This window comes from Daphnia pulicaria, chromosome 1 (assembly GCF_021234035.1).
Source record: "Daphnia pulicaria isolate SC F1-1A chromosome 1, SC_F0-13Bv2, whole genome shotgun sequence".
Lineage (NCBI taxonomy): Eukaryota > Metazoa > Arthropoda > Branchiopoda > Diplostraca > Daphniidae > Daphnia > Daphnia pulicaria.
The window spans coordinates 15,858,360-15,873,358 of NC_060913.1; the positions used below are offsets into that span (position 1 = coordinate 15,858,360).

A 14,999-nucleotide genomic window follows, 5' to 3' on the forward strand; every position below is an offset into this window, starting at 1 on the left:
TACTTGAGCTACGAGTCCTACGACCGATAAAATAAAAATAGTGAAATGAACGCCATGTGATGATAATAAACGGCGGTTTAATTCAAAATAGGGCAAACGAAATTTCACTTCGATACACGATCAATTTGTTGTTTGCATATAATATATTTGTTTTCCAATAATTTCAGTGGCAACAGAAACAATATGGCAGATCCAAATCAGCAGTTTGTAGTGTTTGTACTTCATTACCAGTTATCCAGAAATTCACACCCAGTCTTTGGTAACACATTCTGCAAATATAAAACGACATTAGCATATATTATTTATTGCCTGGATAAAATTAACACTGTTGAACAAACCTGAGAACTCAATGATGAGTATTCATCCTCAGATAGAGTAGAATTATCTTGTTGTGATTGACTGCTGGAGTCATTCATCATTTCGTTGATGTGGTTGTTTTCTTCACAAACTTTGACATCAGGATTCTGAATTATTGCTGACTTGGGAGGTTTAGGTGGTGGCACAGGTGGTTTTTTCTTCTTAAGAATCTGCTTTTCTCCTTTAGCTAGGGTGGGGTCCCTCGGAGAGGATGCATCCAGCAATTGACTGGATGTCTTCCAGGAAAACGGTGCAGAATGCTCATCCCTCCATTGAGCTCCAGATTCATCTTGCAAGATCTTGTTGCCATATGATATCTTCAACATTGGGAAACTCTCAGTGAGTTTGTTGGGTTCATCCACCACTGAATACCTTAAAACGGCGTCGGGATAGATAAGGCTTTCGTTGATGACTTGATTTTGCTCCTCGGCACTGAGATAATCCCACGCAGATTCATAGTTTTCACGAGTTGAACTGATGTCGTCACAAATACGTTTAGCAATAGAGTTGAGTGAGCGAAAATATTCGTCCGAAACAATGCGCAGGTTCTCCATTTCTAACTTGGTTTAGTGAGAAAATACGTGAACAGAAAAGAACAATAACGTTTTCCTTCCTGCTTTCATGGCACAGATTTCGTGTTATTTTGGTCAATAGGGCAGGCGTTGCCAGTGTTCTTTAAACATAGGCTGAAAAACATAGATCTGGCAACCACATACCCGTTAACATATCCTCAGATTTCTAACTGCTGTTATTTTTAACGAAAATTCCCACGATTTATCGTTAAATAAGTTTATCGCATATTATAACGGCAAGCGGACTAAACAAATAAGATCAACACAAATTTTGCGCAACATTCAATATGTATTCAACAGTTTTAATTATTATATACACACTGAGAATGTACGTGACCAATTTTAAGCCTTGGTTTTGGCCGCTGGAGCTGCTGCTGCAGTCGTAGCAGCAGTAGCCGGAGCTGGGGTCTTCGACTTTTTGGTGGGTCCCATAAATTGGGCCTTATCCGCTGGAGTTTGGAATCTACCATGGCCGAACTTGGATGATGTGTCGATGAACTTCAGCTCTATCTTCTCCAAAGCAACACGCTTGGCGCTTGTAACCAACGCCTAGATAATACAAAGACCATGGTTAAAATCTCTTCATTCACTTTTTAGCGTTAACAAATTAAAAGAAGGCTTCAGTCCTATCATTAAATTTCACGTCGTTCTCATACAGTAAATTGGCTCTTCGGTTTATCATCATCAGCCAAGACAATAATTAAAATGAACTGGAACACATTTACCTTGCGAAGAGTAATGACGCGTTTCTTCGGTCCCATACAGCACCCCTTAATCATGACGAAGTCATTATTAACCTCACCATAATGAACGAAACCTCCCATGGGAGTGATGGATTTGTCTGTCAAATCGTACTCGGTAGCGGCATTGTTCTTAATGACCTGAAATACGAAGAAAAATAAAGATGAAAAACTGGATCGAAATACAATAGCTTTGTCATGTATCAAACCGAGGTGATCTACCAAAGTAATTTAAGTACTAAGGTTGAGCATAAGTGGTCAGACCCTCTTTACTTTACGAGATCCTCTAGCACCGAAATATTAGGCATTCATTAAACCGGTGACTCTGAGGCTCGAAATAATACTAGAAAACTACATACCTTTCCCTTGCGAGTGTGGATTCCTTTTCCAATCCTGTAGATCTTCTTGTTCATCTCAGTACGATGATGGTAACCCTTTTGACCGGCGCGAGCAACGGTGTACTGAACACGAGACGGATGCCAGGCTCCAATACAAGCGACCTTGCGGAGACCCTTGTGAGTCTTGCGAGGAAGTTTGCGTGTATGCCAACGCGACGTCACACCTGAAAGAATAGACCGACTTAGAAAAGTAATCGCAAACAACTTGTCTAAAATATTAAAACTTCACGATCAAAAGGAAGGCAACATGATTTTCAACATGGTACTCTGACATGCTATTGTGTTTTTCATCATCTCGAAACAGAAATTATCGACAAGTGTTAAAAAATTACCCTTGAATCCTTTTCCCTTCGTTACACCGATGACGTCAATCATTTCATCCTGAGAGAAAAGAGATGTGATCGGGATAGTCTTCTCCAAGTGCTGACGAGCCCAGTCCACCTTTTGACGAACAGTTCCTCCGTTGACCTGGATCTCCATCATGTGGGCTTTTTTTTGACGCTGACGGAGCAGTTTCATCTACAAAAACGAAACGCAATTATTACACAGGAATCAGAAACACATCGAAGAAAAACCAACCTGAGTGTGAGCGATGACCCGGATAACTTTGCAGTATCGTTTCATGGCCCTCAACTCCTTTTCAATGACTTTTTTGCCCAAATCATCTTGCCATTTCTTTGAAGCCTTGGTAAAGGCCTTCTTTTTGGACTTGTACCTTTAAAAGAAGAAAATGTTTTAAGAACCACTAAGGGTACAGGTCTCATCAGTTCAAACTGAGCGGAGACTATGGACCCAATTGGATTCAGAGCTCATGGAAGTGCAACCAGAGGAGCTTAAGAATTAATGAGCATTTTTTAAGAAAATGTTTCAAGACAGTCATCAGTTCGCCCTAGTTCAAGCAAGTCTGTCTTCAGGCATTTAGCTCAGGAACCATATTAAATCATCACTTGACTGTCTTTTTACACCAAAGAAATCTAAGTACCAGTTCTTGTAGAAACGCCTGCGGCAATCTTCACCGATGTGTTCAGCCCAGACAGTCTTCAATGCACGTAGACCTTTAGGAGTGGCAACATAACCAACAATGCCAACGATGACCATAGGGGGTGTCTCCAAAATGGTAACAGCTTCAACAACCTCCTTCTTGTTAACCTCTGCAAGAGAAACAGATTTAGTAATCTTTCTAAACTAGTAATGCTTTTCAGAGTTGAAACTTACTTGAGCCTGGCTTGTCACATTCACGAACAATATGGGTCATGCCAGCTTTGTATGCCAAGAAAGCAGTCAAATGAATGGGCTTCTTGGGATCATCATGAGGGAATGACTTGACGCGACCACGGTGGGAGCGACAACGTTTCTTGGGGTAGAACCCCATAGAACCATGACGAGGCGCACTAAACTTCCTGTGAGACTGTACATAAAAATTTCGTTGATTGAGTTATCAGATAGACCATAGACTGTAGATGACTAATGCTACAGAAATAACTTTTAAATGAAAGCAAACGGCAAGGTCCATTCACAACGAACGGAACATCATCTCCATCTTTAGGAATGCAATAGCTAATTTACGTACAGGCAATACACTTCAATCTAAAGCAAGTACTCTATTAAATAGATTACAACTGACGGATTCAATACACAAAGATACACATATATACAAAATATCAGAAAACTAAAATGGCTTACCATGCTGTTTCAACGCTGAAGACGTACAATGTAAAAGAAGGGAGATTCTCTTAGAAGAAAGCAACGTCGTTTTCCTTTTCCCACTTCCTGTGTCACTGTTGCCAAGTTTAAATATTCCCGAGTTTCGTTTTAGTGCGCGTGCGCTTCTCAACATGAAGAATATAGATGGCGTTGCTTTTCAGCACCTTTCTTTTTCAAAACTTTTTCGAAACAAACAAAAGTGAGACTTAATGAGAGGAAAACTACATTCAACTTAAGCAGATATTTCTTTTTTATTGTTGTTTTTCTTTATTAAAAAATGAAGGGCACAACGAAACATTTTATTTGTAAGACAAATAATTCCTTCCGTGCGTAACCAACGTGTTTAAAGTCACATTACATTAGACATTTGAAGCCCCCTGAGCGACTGTAACGATCACGTAACCAAAAAAGCATTCTGCAGTCTTTCCGTCCTTGGCTCTGTGATAAGTGAGATGGCCATGAAATTACTACAGCCATTGAGCCATGTTCCTCGGGCTACGTGTTTGCAATAAATAGCCTAGCAAGTTCTTTTGGTAGAAACCAAATAAGGCGGAAAGAGGAATGAGCCAACGCCTTGATCTTGGGTTGTATAAATGAAAAACACCGGAAAATATCCTTGTAGTGTCAGTCTAGTGACTAACTCGACAACTTCTTCGACGACCGGGAATTTTTTTTTTCCCCAACACGCCATCAATTGTTTGCGCTACTGTCGAAATCTTTGTTCACGAAAACGGAATGAAACTTGACTGAAAGTGACAAATATGGTGTTGAACAATCCACTGCACAGTGTCCACACGGAATACCCGCGTTACAATGAAAATGGAGGCAAGCAACAACAACCAGTTGGTAACGAAAGTGAAGAAATTGGTAAAAGCTGGAATCTAACCGCTCCGGATAGGATCTCTTTGGACAACTTGTCGATTAAAGCACCCGGAAGGGCTGCATCCAGCGGCGAACAGATGTCGTCCGCATTGTTCCCAATGAGTAGAAAACGTCTTTCGGCTCTCACTGTTAGCAAAAGGTGGAAAAAAGTTAGTCATCAACTACATACGCGGAAATTACTTTTTGAAAAGCGCAAGCGAATTAGTGATTTTGCCCTAGCCGTCGGCATGCTTGGCATCATCATCATGATAATTGAGAACGAATTGGCTAGCGCCGGCGTCTACACTAAAGTATAATTTTCACTTTGAAAGAATCAACATCTTCTTCGTTTGACGTTTGATTTTATTTGATTTTATTTAGTCATCATTATATTCTTTCTCCTTAAAAGCGGCGATATCATTCACAACCATGATTCTTCTGGTATCCGTAATGATTTACCATAGCTTCGAAGTCCAGGTGCGTAATACGTACGTCTTCCATTTTAATTCATTCATTTAGGGGTTATTTTGAATTATTATTCCCTTAGATATTTCTGATACAAAACTGCGTGAATGATTGGCGGATCGCCATGACGTGGCAACGGATAATTCAAATGAGTTTTGAGTTGCTCATTTGCGCCATTCATCCAATTCCTGGCGAACCATACTTTTTCTGGAAGACTAATCACACCATTGACGTCACTCTCGGTCTGCCCATGCTCTTCCGATTTTACCTTATCGGCCGAGCCATGCATCTGCACAAGTACTCCACATCTCCCGTATAGTATCCTCTCCATAGTGTTATTCCTCATTGTCAGATGCGACGATAAGTTAATTATTATTTTTATTCATTTCGATTGATTATCGTTTCATCGAATTACATGTATGCTGATGTCCTGATTTGCCTAAAAGCTAGTTTAGCCTAATTTTGTCGCTTTATTAGTAAACTTTTTACAGACACAACCTCGAGATCGATCGGGGCCTTCAATAACATCGCATTCGACACACGATTCATCTTCAAGACACTGATGGCCATTTATCCCGGCACCGTCCTTCTCGTTGTGGTAGGTTCGCTGTGGATCGTCGCCAGTTGGACTATGCGGCAGTGCGAACGGTACATAAAACACGACATTAACGAAATACTTAACCGATTCGTAAATGTTACACATATTTCAGCTATTACGATGAAGAATACAACAATTTACTCAACACCATGTGGCTGATAATGATTACGTTTCTGACCATCGGCTACGGCGACATGTTTCCCAAGACATACTGCGGCAGAAGTATCAGTGTCGCCACTGGATTTATGGCATGCACATTTTGAATGATTTTTTATTTTATTTTGCCTGATGTTTAATTTCTTGATCGTTTTGAAGGGAGCCGGCTGTACGGCGTTACTGGTAGCTGTCATCTTGAAGAAAATGGAGTTGACCCAAGCCGAGAAACGCGTCCATGATCTAATGAGAGATACTCAATTCACCAAAGAGGTAAAGCTCGACCCAAATCGCCTTGTTATTTCTTTTGGGAAAGCATTGTCATGTGCCAATTTTGAATAGTTGAAAAATGCGGCTGCCAATGTTTTACGAGAGTCGTGGCTCATTTACAAAAACACGAAATTAGTTAAACGCGTCAACCCAGGTCGAGTACGGAATCACCAGCGCAAGTTCTTGCAAGCCATCCATTCAATGCAAAACGCTAAAATGAAGCATCGTAACTTGATGGACGACCTTCAAGTCCGCAACAACCCAAATAACAATATGGACGACCAGGTATACTCAAATTAAATTTTAGTAAAGTTTAATTAAATTATGAATACAACAAGCAAAAACTTGATCCCAGAATGACGCCAATAAAATGACTTCTGAAATATATGCACGCCAAAATATTTTGGAGGCACGACTGAGCTCACTGGAAAATAAGTTGGTAGTTCTCCAGGAAACTCTAGCAACTCTGCCGGAAGAAATTTCGCGTCACTTGACTATGACCCAGCTCAATAATTCTTCTCGCAACCTTCGACACACCCTATTTTCATAACGACCAAAACTGTGGTGATTTATTCTGATTTCTTTATGCTCTTCACTCGTGGAACATATGAACTTTATATATGCTGTATCAGTTAAAAAGATTCTATTGCATAAAATAACTTACATTAAATGTCGGAAGAGTGAGTCGTTTCATCTGAATTCTCAACGCGATTGTCAATATCTAGCATCCATAGCCTTTACTAGCCATACATGTTTAAAATCACGTTGTTAACAAAAGGTTGTACGAGTTTCAGTAACTGTACAATATATTCCAATCTAAAGGGGAATATTTTCGCTAAAACATTTTTCGAAGTGAAAGTACTAAAATGAAACTTTTACGGTTAAAACAAAAATGCATCTGCCCAGGATCGAACTGAGGACCTATTGCGTGTGAGGCAATCGTGATAACCACTACACTACAGATGCGACGAGATTTTGTTTGCAACGTATGGGAACTATGCTACGAGATAGATGCTATAGTCATATCTATAGCCAAGTTCTGATCAGGGAATCACAGCGGGAACATTTCATGACTATAACTTTCAATAATGCTAAGAACAATTCCCTCGGGATGAATACATTAAAAAGCTGTTTGGTGACTTCCGACGAAAGTCGGAATTTCTTTATTTTAAATATAGTGAAAGTCTAGAAAATGTGCTGTTTGCACAAAAAAAGGAAGCCTTGATCTCGATTTGTTTTCTCAATCAAAAAGGAATCCTAGCGAACATCTCCAGTATTTGTCGAGTGATTGTTTCAACAACTTCTTTTGCTGGACCAGTGTGTTTTTGTTTTTAGCAGCAATCACAGATTTGTCGAAAATATCTTCCAGTTAACATTAAGGATAATGGCGAAGGGGATTCTACAATAATGATGATAAATTAATAACATGCAGTGCGAGTTTTCTATGGCTGCCATTAAGGGCAGTGAAAGTGAAGAAAATGTAAGACCAAGTGCTGAAAGATGCAATGGAGGAAACCCTAATGCTCTTAGAGAAATCACAATCAGCGCTACTGCCTCAACTGCAAAAGGGAAAAGTGATTTTGTCAGCGGAGCTGAAATCAAGTCCAATACGTCATATTCTGGTAATAGAACAGCTGTTAGGCCGCTTACAGCAATGGGCAAGAATAGATCAAATGCCGGCTACCAAATCGGTCGACGGAAGGAGCTCTTCGAGAAGCGGAAGCTGATCAGCGATTTCGCCCTCGTTTTCGGCATATTCGGTATCATCGTCATGGTTATAGAGAGTGAACTGGCAAGCTACGGTTTCTACACCAAAGTATTTTTTACAAATTAAGTTCTTTTGAGTTATGGCAATTGACTGCTTCATTAAATGTGTTTCCATTTATTTTTCTATAGTCATCGTTCTATTCTTCCACCTTGAAAACGCTGATATCAGTCTCAACCGTGGTGCTTTTGGGTTTGATAGTGACTTACCATGTCTTTGCAGTCCAGGTATACGTATTATCCTATATCCATTACTTTCTTTTTTTTATGATTCAACATTTTTGGGTGACTTCCGGCTATAACGATAAATATTATATTATTCCCTAAGATATTTCTCATACAAAATTGCGTGGATGATTGGCGGATCGCCATGACGTGGAAACGAATAATTCAAATAACTTTAGAATTGCTCGTCTGCGCCGTCCATCCAATTCCTTGCGAACTAAACTTTTTCTGGACGACTAATCACATCATCGGCGACGTCACCGAATCGAAACTGGTTCCCGTCGACGTCGCCCTTAGTCTGCCCATGTTCCTTCGATGTTACCTAATCGGTCGAGTCATGCTACTTCACAGGTATATGCCAGCAGCCTATAGGCAATCTCCTATCAAATGTTAATTGTTAATTATTTTGGTCCTCCTCTTATTACTACAAGTGATGTTTCTTATCTGACGATTCAGTAAACTATTCACAGACACAACCTCGAGATCGATCGGTGCCTTCAATCAGATTATTTTTGACAAACGATTTGTACTGAAGACGTTGATGACCATCCGCCCGGGAACCGTCCTCCTCGTTGTAATGGGTTCACTGTGGATTATCATCAGCTGGACTATGCGGCAGTGCGAAAGGTAATTACTATAGTGTACATTTCACTTTTTTGCGTTCAACGTTGTACTGGAAATGTTTATTTAAAATTATGTTGCATTTTAATAAGGAATTAATTCATTATTATTTTTCCGCTGCCGTACTTTGGAATATTTCATAATAGATACCATAATGAGGAGCACGACAATTTACTCAACACCATGTGGATGATTGTTATTACATTCCTAACCATCGGATATGGTGACATGTTTCCCAGGACGTACTGCGGTAGAGGTATCGCCGTCGCGACTGGTTTCTTGGTATAAAACAAATTTCACCCCATTCGTCATCAATCCGATAGAACATTAATTCATCTTTTCGTATAAATAATGCTCCGCTTAATAAGGGGGCTGGCTGCACAGCGCTGCTCGTCGCCGTCTTGACGAATAAGCTGGAGCTGACCCAGGCCGAAAAGCACGTCCACAATTTAATGAGAGACACCCAGCTCAACAAAGAGGTAAATTGTCTTGTTTCGATTTATCCAGAGATTTATTAGCTGGTGTGTGGGCCTATTTAATTATTCAGCAATGAATATTCAATCCCGACAGTTGAAAAACGCGGCTGCAAACGTTTTGCGAGAGACGTGGCTCATTTACAAGTACAAGAAATTAGTTGATTGCGTCAACCCGGCTCGAGTACGGACTCACCAGCGCAAGTTCTTGCTGGCCATCTACTCCTTACGAAAGACTAAATTAGACCGGCGCCAACTGATGGACAACACTGCCGTAGATAAGGTAATCGATCAATAATTTAAAAAAATTTTCTTCTGGTTCCTTCCATAATTTAATTCTTGACTTATTCCATATTTACAGGTAACTCAGAACAACATTAGTACAGAAATCATCTTAGAGATGAATGCTCGTCAAAAAGTAATGCTTGAGCGTTTGGGTATGCTGGAAAAGAAACTGAGTGTACTTCAAGAGACTGTCGAAGCTCTACCGGAAACAGCCTTTCGTCATCAAACGAATTTTTTCAATAATTAAAACAGCGGAGCGCTTAGGGTTTAATAAGACCTTTCAACTAAGTTCCCAGTCATAATTCATTCCGATTTTATAATGGTAATTAATTGGTGGCGTATTTGAGGGAAATCGGTGTTCTCTTCTGTCTACTACGACTTGGTGATCAATGAATCGATGCGATGTTAAACATTTGCTTAAATATAAGGAGAAATTATACAAGAAGAAAATATTCTATTTTATTCATATTTCATGGATTAATTTTTGAAAAGTCGAAATGACTTTCATTGATGTTTTTGAATTTGTCTTTATTTACTCCGGCCATTCCAGTGGGTGCAGCAAAGAAAATGACCCGGCTGAACATTGTTGCAGTTTTTTCCACCGGCTGTAAGTCCGTTGTGATAAAAAAGCGTTTGCAGGGAGATGCCACATTTTTGGGCAGTAGACCAACAACACTGTTAAAAATGTATTTTTTTTCTGACATTATGTATATGTTTAAAATAGAGATATGGTAACGAAAAATGATAGCATGCATCGTTTTCAAAATTTTTTGATAAAGTATTGCTAAAAATGTAATAATAAATTACGTAATAAGACATTTACGAGAAAGATATATTTTAAGGCCGAAAAATGATGTAATATATTACAAAATGTGATACTTTTTTATTTCGAAATCAATGTGCGTATTAAAAACAATTTATTATAGTCAAATTTGTTATTAAAATGTAGGCTATTTTCCGATATTTAAAAATGAAATCATATTCGTTAGTATGAAATCTTTACTATTGATTTTCAAAAAACAGATAGTGATACTTTTATATAATGAAATAAAACATTTATTAAGTACCATTTCACAACAATCTGTTACATTACTTTAACTTTACTTAACATTACTTTAACTGGGACATAAATTCATAACCGTATTATCTTATCGAGAATCGTGAGTAGTTTAATAACCTGCCCTATAGAGCTACCCCCATATCACCAGAACAATTACATCAGAACCAAATGACATATATTAAATGTTTAAATAGCTCAGTGGTAGAGCAGTGGCCTGGCATGCCAAAGGTCCAATATACAAGTAGTATAAAATCCTATATAAAATTCTTTAAGTATTTTTGTTCACGACAAAATAGGTAGAAATAATTAAGATTATAATCTATATACAACGTCATATGCCTTTGTTTTCGTTATATGCACGAAGTGTATTTATACAGTGTATTATATATAGAACCATTTGAAAGGTGTTCAGCACAGAAGCATTATACAGACTAGGGGAAATGCCAATTAATCGATATTAAATAGTATTATGGACATACGGTGGAGGTGTTATTCCACCATTTCGGATCCATAATACAGTCGTTGATCAAATCCTTCATGCTCCATCCACCCTGTCCGTCCGGCCTGGGATTTTTTCCTTCCTGCTTCCAGGTCCACATGGTCCAGCCACCCTTCATGGCCTCCATGGTGGTGATCATGTTGTAGGCGTACTGCTTCAGCGTCACGTCGGTGAAGACGGCACTGCCCGGAGCGGCCACACACCATTCGCCCATGACCAGCGGTGCGCCCGTCCAGGCCGCAATGTCGGCGGCAATCAGGGCCACACCTTCCTTCATAATCCAGTCGGCCGTTTTGCCCTCGTATCCCCAAATGAGGTACTTGTGCCAGTCATGCCACATGTTGGTGTAGGCCGGCGACGGCATGAAATTCTCCCAGTCGCTGCTGGTCCCGGCGTTCTGCTCCCGCAGGATCGGAGAGGTGACTAGGATGCAATCGTTTCCGGTCGTCCGGATGGCGTCGTACGCCCTCAGGTAGTAATCTTTGAGCTTGGCCACGTCCACCGAGGTGGGCTCGTTCAGGAGTTCCACGCCCAGGAAGGAAGGAGTGTTACGGTAGCGTGAAGCGAAGAAACGGGCCACTTCCAGCGTGTTGTCGATGTTTTCCGGATACTGGGACCAGTAGACCTGTCCAGGATCCGACGGCGAACTGTGGTCGTTGCCGTTTTGGCTTCCCTTAGCTGCGTGGATGCCAATCAGGACGGCCACATTGTATTTGATGGCCCATTCCTGGACCAAACGATCCAAAAAGTATAATCCTGCATTTCCAAAATTGTTGTAATTATCATTTTAAACTCGGATATAATTAATTCTATTTTATTTAGGCCCTATACCTCCTGGAGCAAACGTCTTGTATCCTTGTTGGTTGGAAGGATCGTGTGTGTCGTAGCCGAGGATCCACCAGCCAATGGGAACTCGTACAGTATTCAAACTATTACGAGCTATTCATGTTAAATCAATTTGAATTTTGGTATCGAAATTAATTAAGAAATATTTTTCTAATATCTGATATTTTTATACCAATGCTGGCGATATCTTCTTCGGTGACAAAAGTGTCCCAGTGAGTTCGAAAACGAGCATCTCCCACTTCGTGACCTAGATATCTCATCGTTTGCATTTCTCCTCCGCTGGAAACCTGCACGATTTTATAAAAGGTCATGATGCAATGGCATTTTTAAAAATGTAATCAATTTTAATTGTTTTAAAATTAAATAAAAAATCAAATAAATTTTAATTGTAAAAAATTAATTGTAAAATTAACTAAATTTTAACCGATTCCTTACAGTACTGGGGACTCCGTCCCAGAGCGGGTCTTTCGAATTGATCCAATTTTCAACAACCAACCATCCACCCAAATTGACACCTCGAACTGGCACCAGTCCAGCTCGGATGGCGTGTTGAACGTGATCTGTTGTAGCCTAATACATTTTAAATATTTAAAATTACATAACCTCGAAATATTAGTAATTTTTAAATGAATTAATTACCGTACGGACAGATGCAATGGCCATCAGGGTCAGTGAAAAAACAGCCATGAATTTCATCGCGTGTGAATAAAGTCTGTTACGACTATTAAAATGGTTTTAAATCGGGTTTAAAATGTACATACCTCGCCCTGTTAGGAATCCACATAGGCCTCCGCCACCGCTTGTCTGTTTACGGGGAGGGATGCTTGATGCCTTTTTCAAATAGCAGATTCCATTAAAGTGACTAAAGTGGTTGCACCCATTTGTGTTAATACAAAGGCCGCCACATTGGTCACCAGGAACTCTTTGATTTCCGATATCATTGCCGGGAAAGTCGCAATCATATTGCCATTTAACTTTGCCCCCGTCACCGTCGTTCCACGCCTGTGCGTCCGCTGGATCAAACATTATCGACAGCACAACGAAAGGAACCAGAATGCATACGAGAATTTTTGAAATCATAGTTCTCCTGTAATCAAATAAGAAAATTATATAATTATGTCTTTAATGAAAATTACTGCTTTTTTTTGTTGTTTGTTTTGGTTTTTGCTCTGCATATAAAAATGTGGAGTACGTACATGAAAAGCTCTGATGAGAGGCTTACTTGTGTGTATCAATTTCAACTTCTAGCTGTGACTAGAAGAAGCTAGTGACTGTCTTTTGATTTCGAGGGAACAATCCTTTTATACACTGCCAAACTTTTGCGAAATTCGGTGCCCCGCCCTAAAAGCTGCGAGAACTCGTCACGGGGTCATAGGAGCTCTTCCAGGAAATCAATCAGGACAAACAATGCTTTTTTTTAAATTGAAAAAACCCAGAAAAAAACAGGTTTTGGGGGATGTGCATTTTAATCAATCTAAGGATCGGTCGTTTACCCCACCTAACTACGGTAGGAGCTGGTAGGAGTTTTAACCTTTTTCTTGGAAGATGGGACGATTTTCTAAATGGTTGGGGACGCAAAGAACGTGAGAAAACCTGGCCCACAGCAGTGTGTACCAAGACTTATTACAAAACATTTCGAAACTTTTTGATGTGATCAATGAATCGATGCGATGTTAAACATTTGCTTAAATATAAGGAGAAATTATACAAGGAGAAAATATTATATTTTATTCTATTTTATTCATATTTCACAGATTAATTTTTGAAAAGTCGAAATGACTTTTATTGATGTTTTTGAATTTTTCTTTATTTACGCCATTCGCCCGTATGGTCAGTCAGTCCAGTGGGTGCAGCAAAGAAAATGACCCGGCTGAAGATTGTTGCAGTTGTTTCCACCGGCTGTAAGTCCGTTGTGGTAAAAAAGCGTTTGCAGGGAGATGCCACATTTTTCGGCAGTAGACCAACAAGTATCACCACTGTTCAACCGATAGCCATGACGGCAGTCTTTTGAATAAGCAAAATCTGCTCATTCCAAGAGAAATATAAGAAAAAAATCACTGTTAATTACAAATTATCTTAGATGAACATGCAATCGTCTCAACATATGTTCAATTTACCAGTGAAGTTTATAAGAACGAAGAGCGAAACGACCAGAATAAGGAAAACGGGAGACATTTTTGTGGCCATTGCTGCTATATACAATCAGAAAAAGAATTAAAAATTTAATAAAATGCATTTTTTTATTTAATCATTTAAAATATAGCTTAATGCGAAATTTTAAAAAATTCAAAATTAACAACACATCGTTTTTATTTTATTTTACCTATTATTTGGTTTGGCTGCTGCTGCCCTCGAAGACAAATAGTGGTGTATTCAAATTGCTGAAGAACTTGTGATTATTTCAAACGAACTAGTCGACCTTTTTATACTCGCATCCGCGAAAGTGCTGCTCCGGGAACCTAAACCTTTCGTTCTATATTTCAATCAAGTTTTTGCGCTCCTATTCACACTCTGCGAATAGGAGGAGCGGATGTATAGATAAGCAAAATAGCCACTTGTTTCGTTTTTTCTTTCAGAAAGACCAAAGTTAATATACAAAAATCATCCACACAAAGTTAGAGCACAAGGGAACAACAAACGCTGAATTCAAATAAAAATAAGATTTAAAATAAATTGTTTGCACGAGGAAACGAGATAAGCAATCTCCGAACACACCCAAATACGGATTATAGCAGCGGTATAGTATAGAGTACCTATTTATACCATTTTCAGTGCTTTCAGAGTACTTCTTACGCTTAACACGAAAAGCATGAATGTAATTATTTTAAACACTGAAAAGGAAATAATCATGCCCATATTTAAAGTGGAACTTAAACCACATATATGATAATACATATAGTGTCGTCAGTGAGTCTAAAGTGAGTAAGTACGGCAGAGAACGGTCATGGGTTTTCCCCGGTCTTCCTTGGAAATGGGACAAACAATTTCTTTTCAAAAGCGAAGAAAACCCAGGAAACAGGTTTTTGTGGATGTGCACGTTGATCAGTAGTTCCGTCGTTTTAGGAGATTGACTTTTTCTTTGAAAATAGGACGATTTTCTAAATGCTT

At 39.3% G+C, this 14,999-nt stretch overlaps 5 protein-coding genes, 1 long non-coding RNA gene and 1 other non-coding gene across 11 annotated transcripts; 2 read left to right on the forward strand and 5 right to left on the reverse strand.

Moving 5' to 3' along the window:
• Nucleotides 1–57: 57 nt before the first annotated feature.
• Nucleotides 58–1,006, reverse strand: LOC124330113 (uncharacterized protein C1orf198 homolog). Its single transcript, XM_046788687.1, has 2 exons — nt 339–1,006; nt 58–269 (listed from the first exon to the last, which is right to left on the reverse strand). The coding sequence occupies exons 1-2, from the start codon at nt 909–911 to the stop codon at nt 225–227; spliced, it is 618 nt and encodes a 205-aa protein (XP_046644643.1). The 5' UTR covers nt 912–1,006; the 3' UTR covers nt 58–224.
• Nucleotides 1,007–1,198: 192 nt separating this feature from the next.
• LOC124320741 (60S ribosomal protein L3-like) lies at nt 1,199–3,908 on the reverse strand. The gene is made up of 8 exons (XM_046783623.1): nt 3,751–3,908; nt 3,283–3,475; nt 3,050–3,218; nt 2,647–2,782; nt 2,400–2,586; nt 2,029–2,231; nt 1,655–1,810; nt 1,199–1,478 (listed from the first exon to the last, which is right to left on the reverse strand). Exons 1-8 carry the CDS (start codon nt 3,751–3,753, stop codon nt 1,272–1,274), a joined length of 1,254 nt encoding a protein of 417 aa, XP_046639579.1. The 5' UTR covers nt 3,754–3,908; the 3' UTR covers nt 1,199–1,271.
• Nucleotides 3,909–4,066: 158 nt separating this feature from the next.
• On the forward strand, nt 4,067–6,788 carry LOC124320738 (small conductance calcium-activated potassium channel protein-like). Of its 2 annotated transcripts, XM_046783616.1 has the most exons (9): nt 4,526–4,617; nt 4,670–4,943; nt 5,014–5,109; nt 5,180–5,394; nt 5,575–5,745; nt 5,808–5,943; nt 6,011–6,121; nt 6,191–6,403; nt 6,474–6,788. In XM_046783616.1, exons 2-9 carry the CDS (start codon nt 4,731–4,733, stop codon nt 6,666–6,668), a joined length of 1,350 nt encoding a protein of 449 aa, XP_046639572.1. In that variant the 5' UTR covers nt 4,526–4,617; nt 4,670–4,730; the 3' UTR covers nt 6,669–6,788. The 2 variants fall into 2 exon arrangements, with proteins under 2 accessions (XP_046639571.1, XP_046639572.1); XM_046783615.1 differs by having other exon boundaries at nt 4,067–4,943.
• A 223-nt stretch (nt 6,789–7,011) lies between these two features.
• On the reverse strand, nt 7,012–7,084 carry Trnav-cac. Its single transcript has one exon. It is a non-coding gene; the product is annotated as a tRNA-Val (tRNA).
• On the forward strand, nt 7,054–9,936 carry LOC124320739 (small conductance calcium-activated potassium channel protein-like). Of its 2 annotated transcripts, none has more exons than XM_046783618.1 (8): nt 7,054–7,934; nt 8,015–8,116; nt 8,211–8,458; nt 8,564–8,734; nt 8,875–9,010; nt 9,097–9,207; nt 9,299–9,488; nt 9,561–9,936. In XM_046783618.1, exons 1-8 carry the CDS (start codon nt 7,545–7,547, stop codon nt 9,731–9,733), a joined length of 1,521 nt encoding a protein of 506 aa, XP_046639574.1. In that variant the 5' UTR covers nt 7,054–7,544; the 3' UTR covers nt 9,734–9,936. The 2 variants fall into 2 exon arrangements, with proteins under 2 accessions (XP_046639574.1, XP_046639575.1); XM_046783619.1 differs by having other exon boundaries at nt 7,056–7,934; nt 8,015–8,110.
• Nucleotides 9,937–10,907: 971 nt separating this feature from the next.
• LOC124320740 (probable glucan 1,3-beta-glucosidase A) lies at nt 10,908–13,163 on the reverse strand. Of its 3 annotated transcripts, none has more exons than XM_046783621.1 (6): nt 13,088–13,163; nt 12,659–12,978; nt 12,327–12,451; nt 12,064–12,178; nt 11,877–11,984; nt 10,908–11,801 (listed from the first exon to the last, which is right to left on the reverse strand). In XM_046783621.1, coding segments are annotated over exons 1-6 (1,458 nt in total). In that variant the 5' UTR covers nt 13,090–13,163; the 3' UTR covers nt 10,908–11,013. The 3 variants fall into 3 exon arrangements, with proteins under 3 accessions (XP_046639577.1, XP_046639576.1, XP_046639578.1); XM_046783620.1 differs by having other exon boundaries at nt 12,653–12,978; XM_046783622.1 differs by lacking the exons at nt 12,659–12,978; nt 13,088–13,163 and adding an exon at nt 12,531–12,642 and having other exon boundaries at nt 12,327–12,461.
• Nucleotides 13,164–13,631: 468 nt separating this feature from the next.
• On the reverse strand, nt 13,632–14,314 carry LOC124321211. The gene is made up of 3 exons (XR_006914187.1): nt 14,215–14,314; nt 14,009–14,083; nt 13,632–13,913 (listed from the first exon to the last, which is right to left on the reverse strand). It is a non-coding gene; the product is annotated as an uncharacterized LOC124321211 (long non-coding RNA).
• Nucleotides 14,315–14,999: the final 685 nt, after the last annotated feature.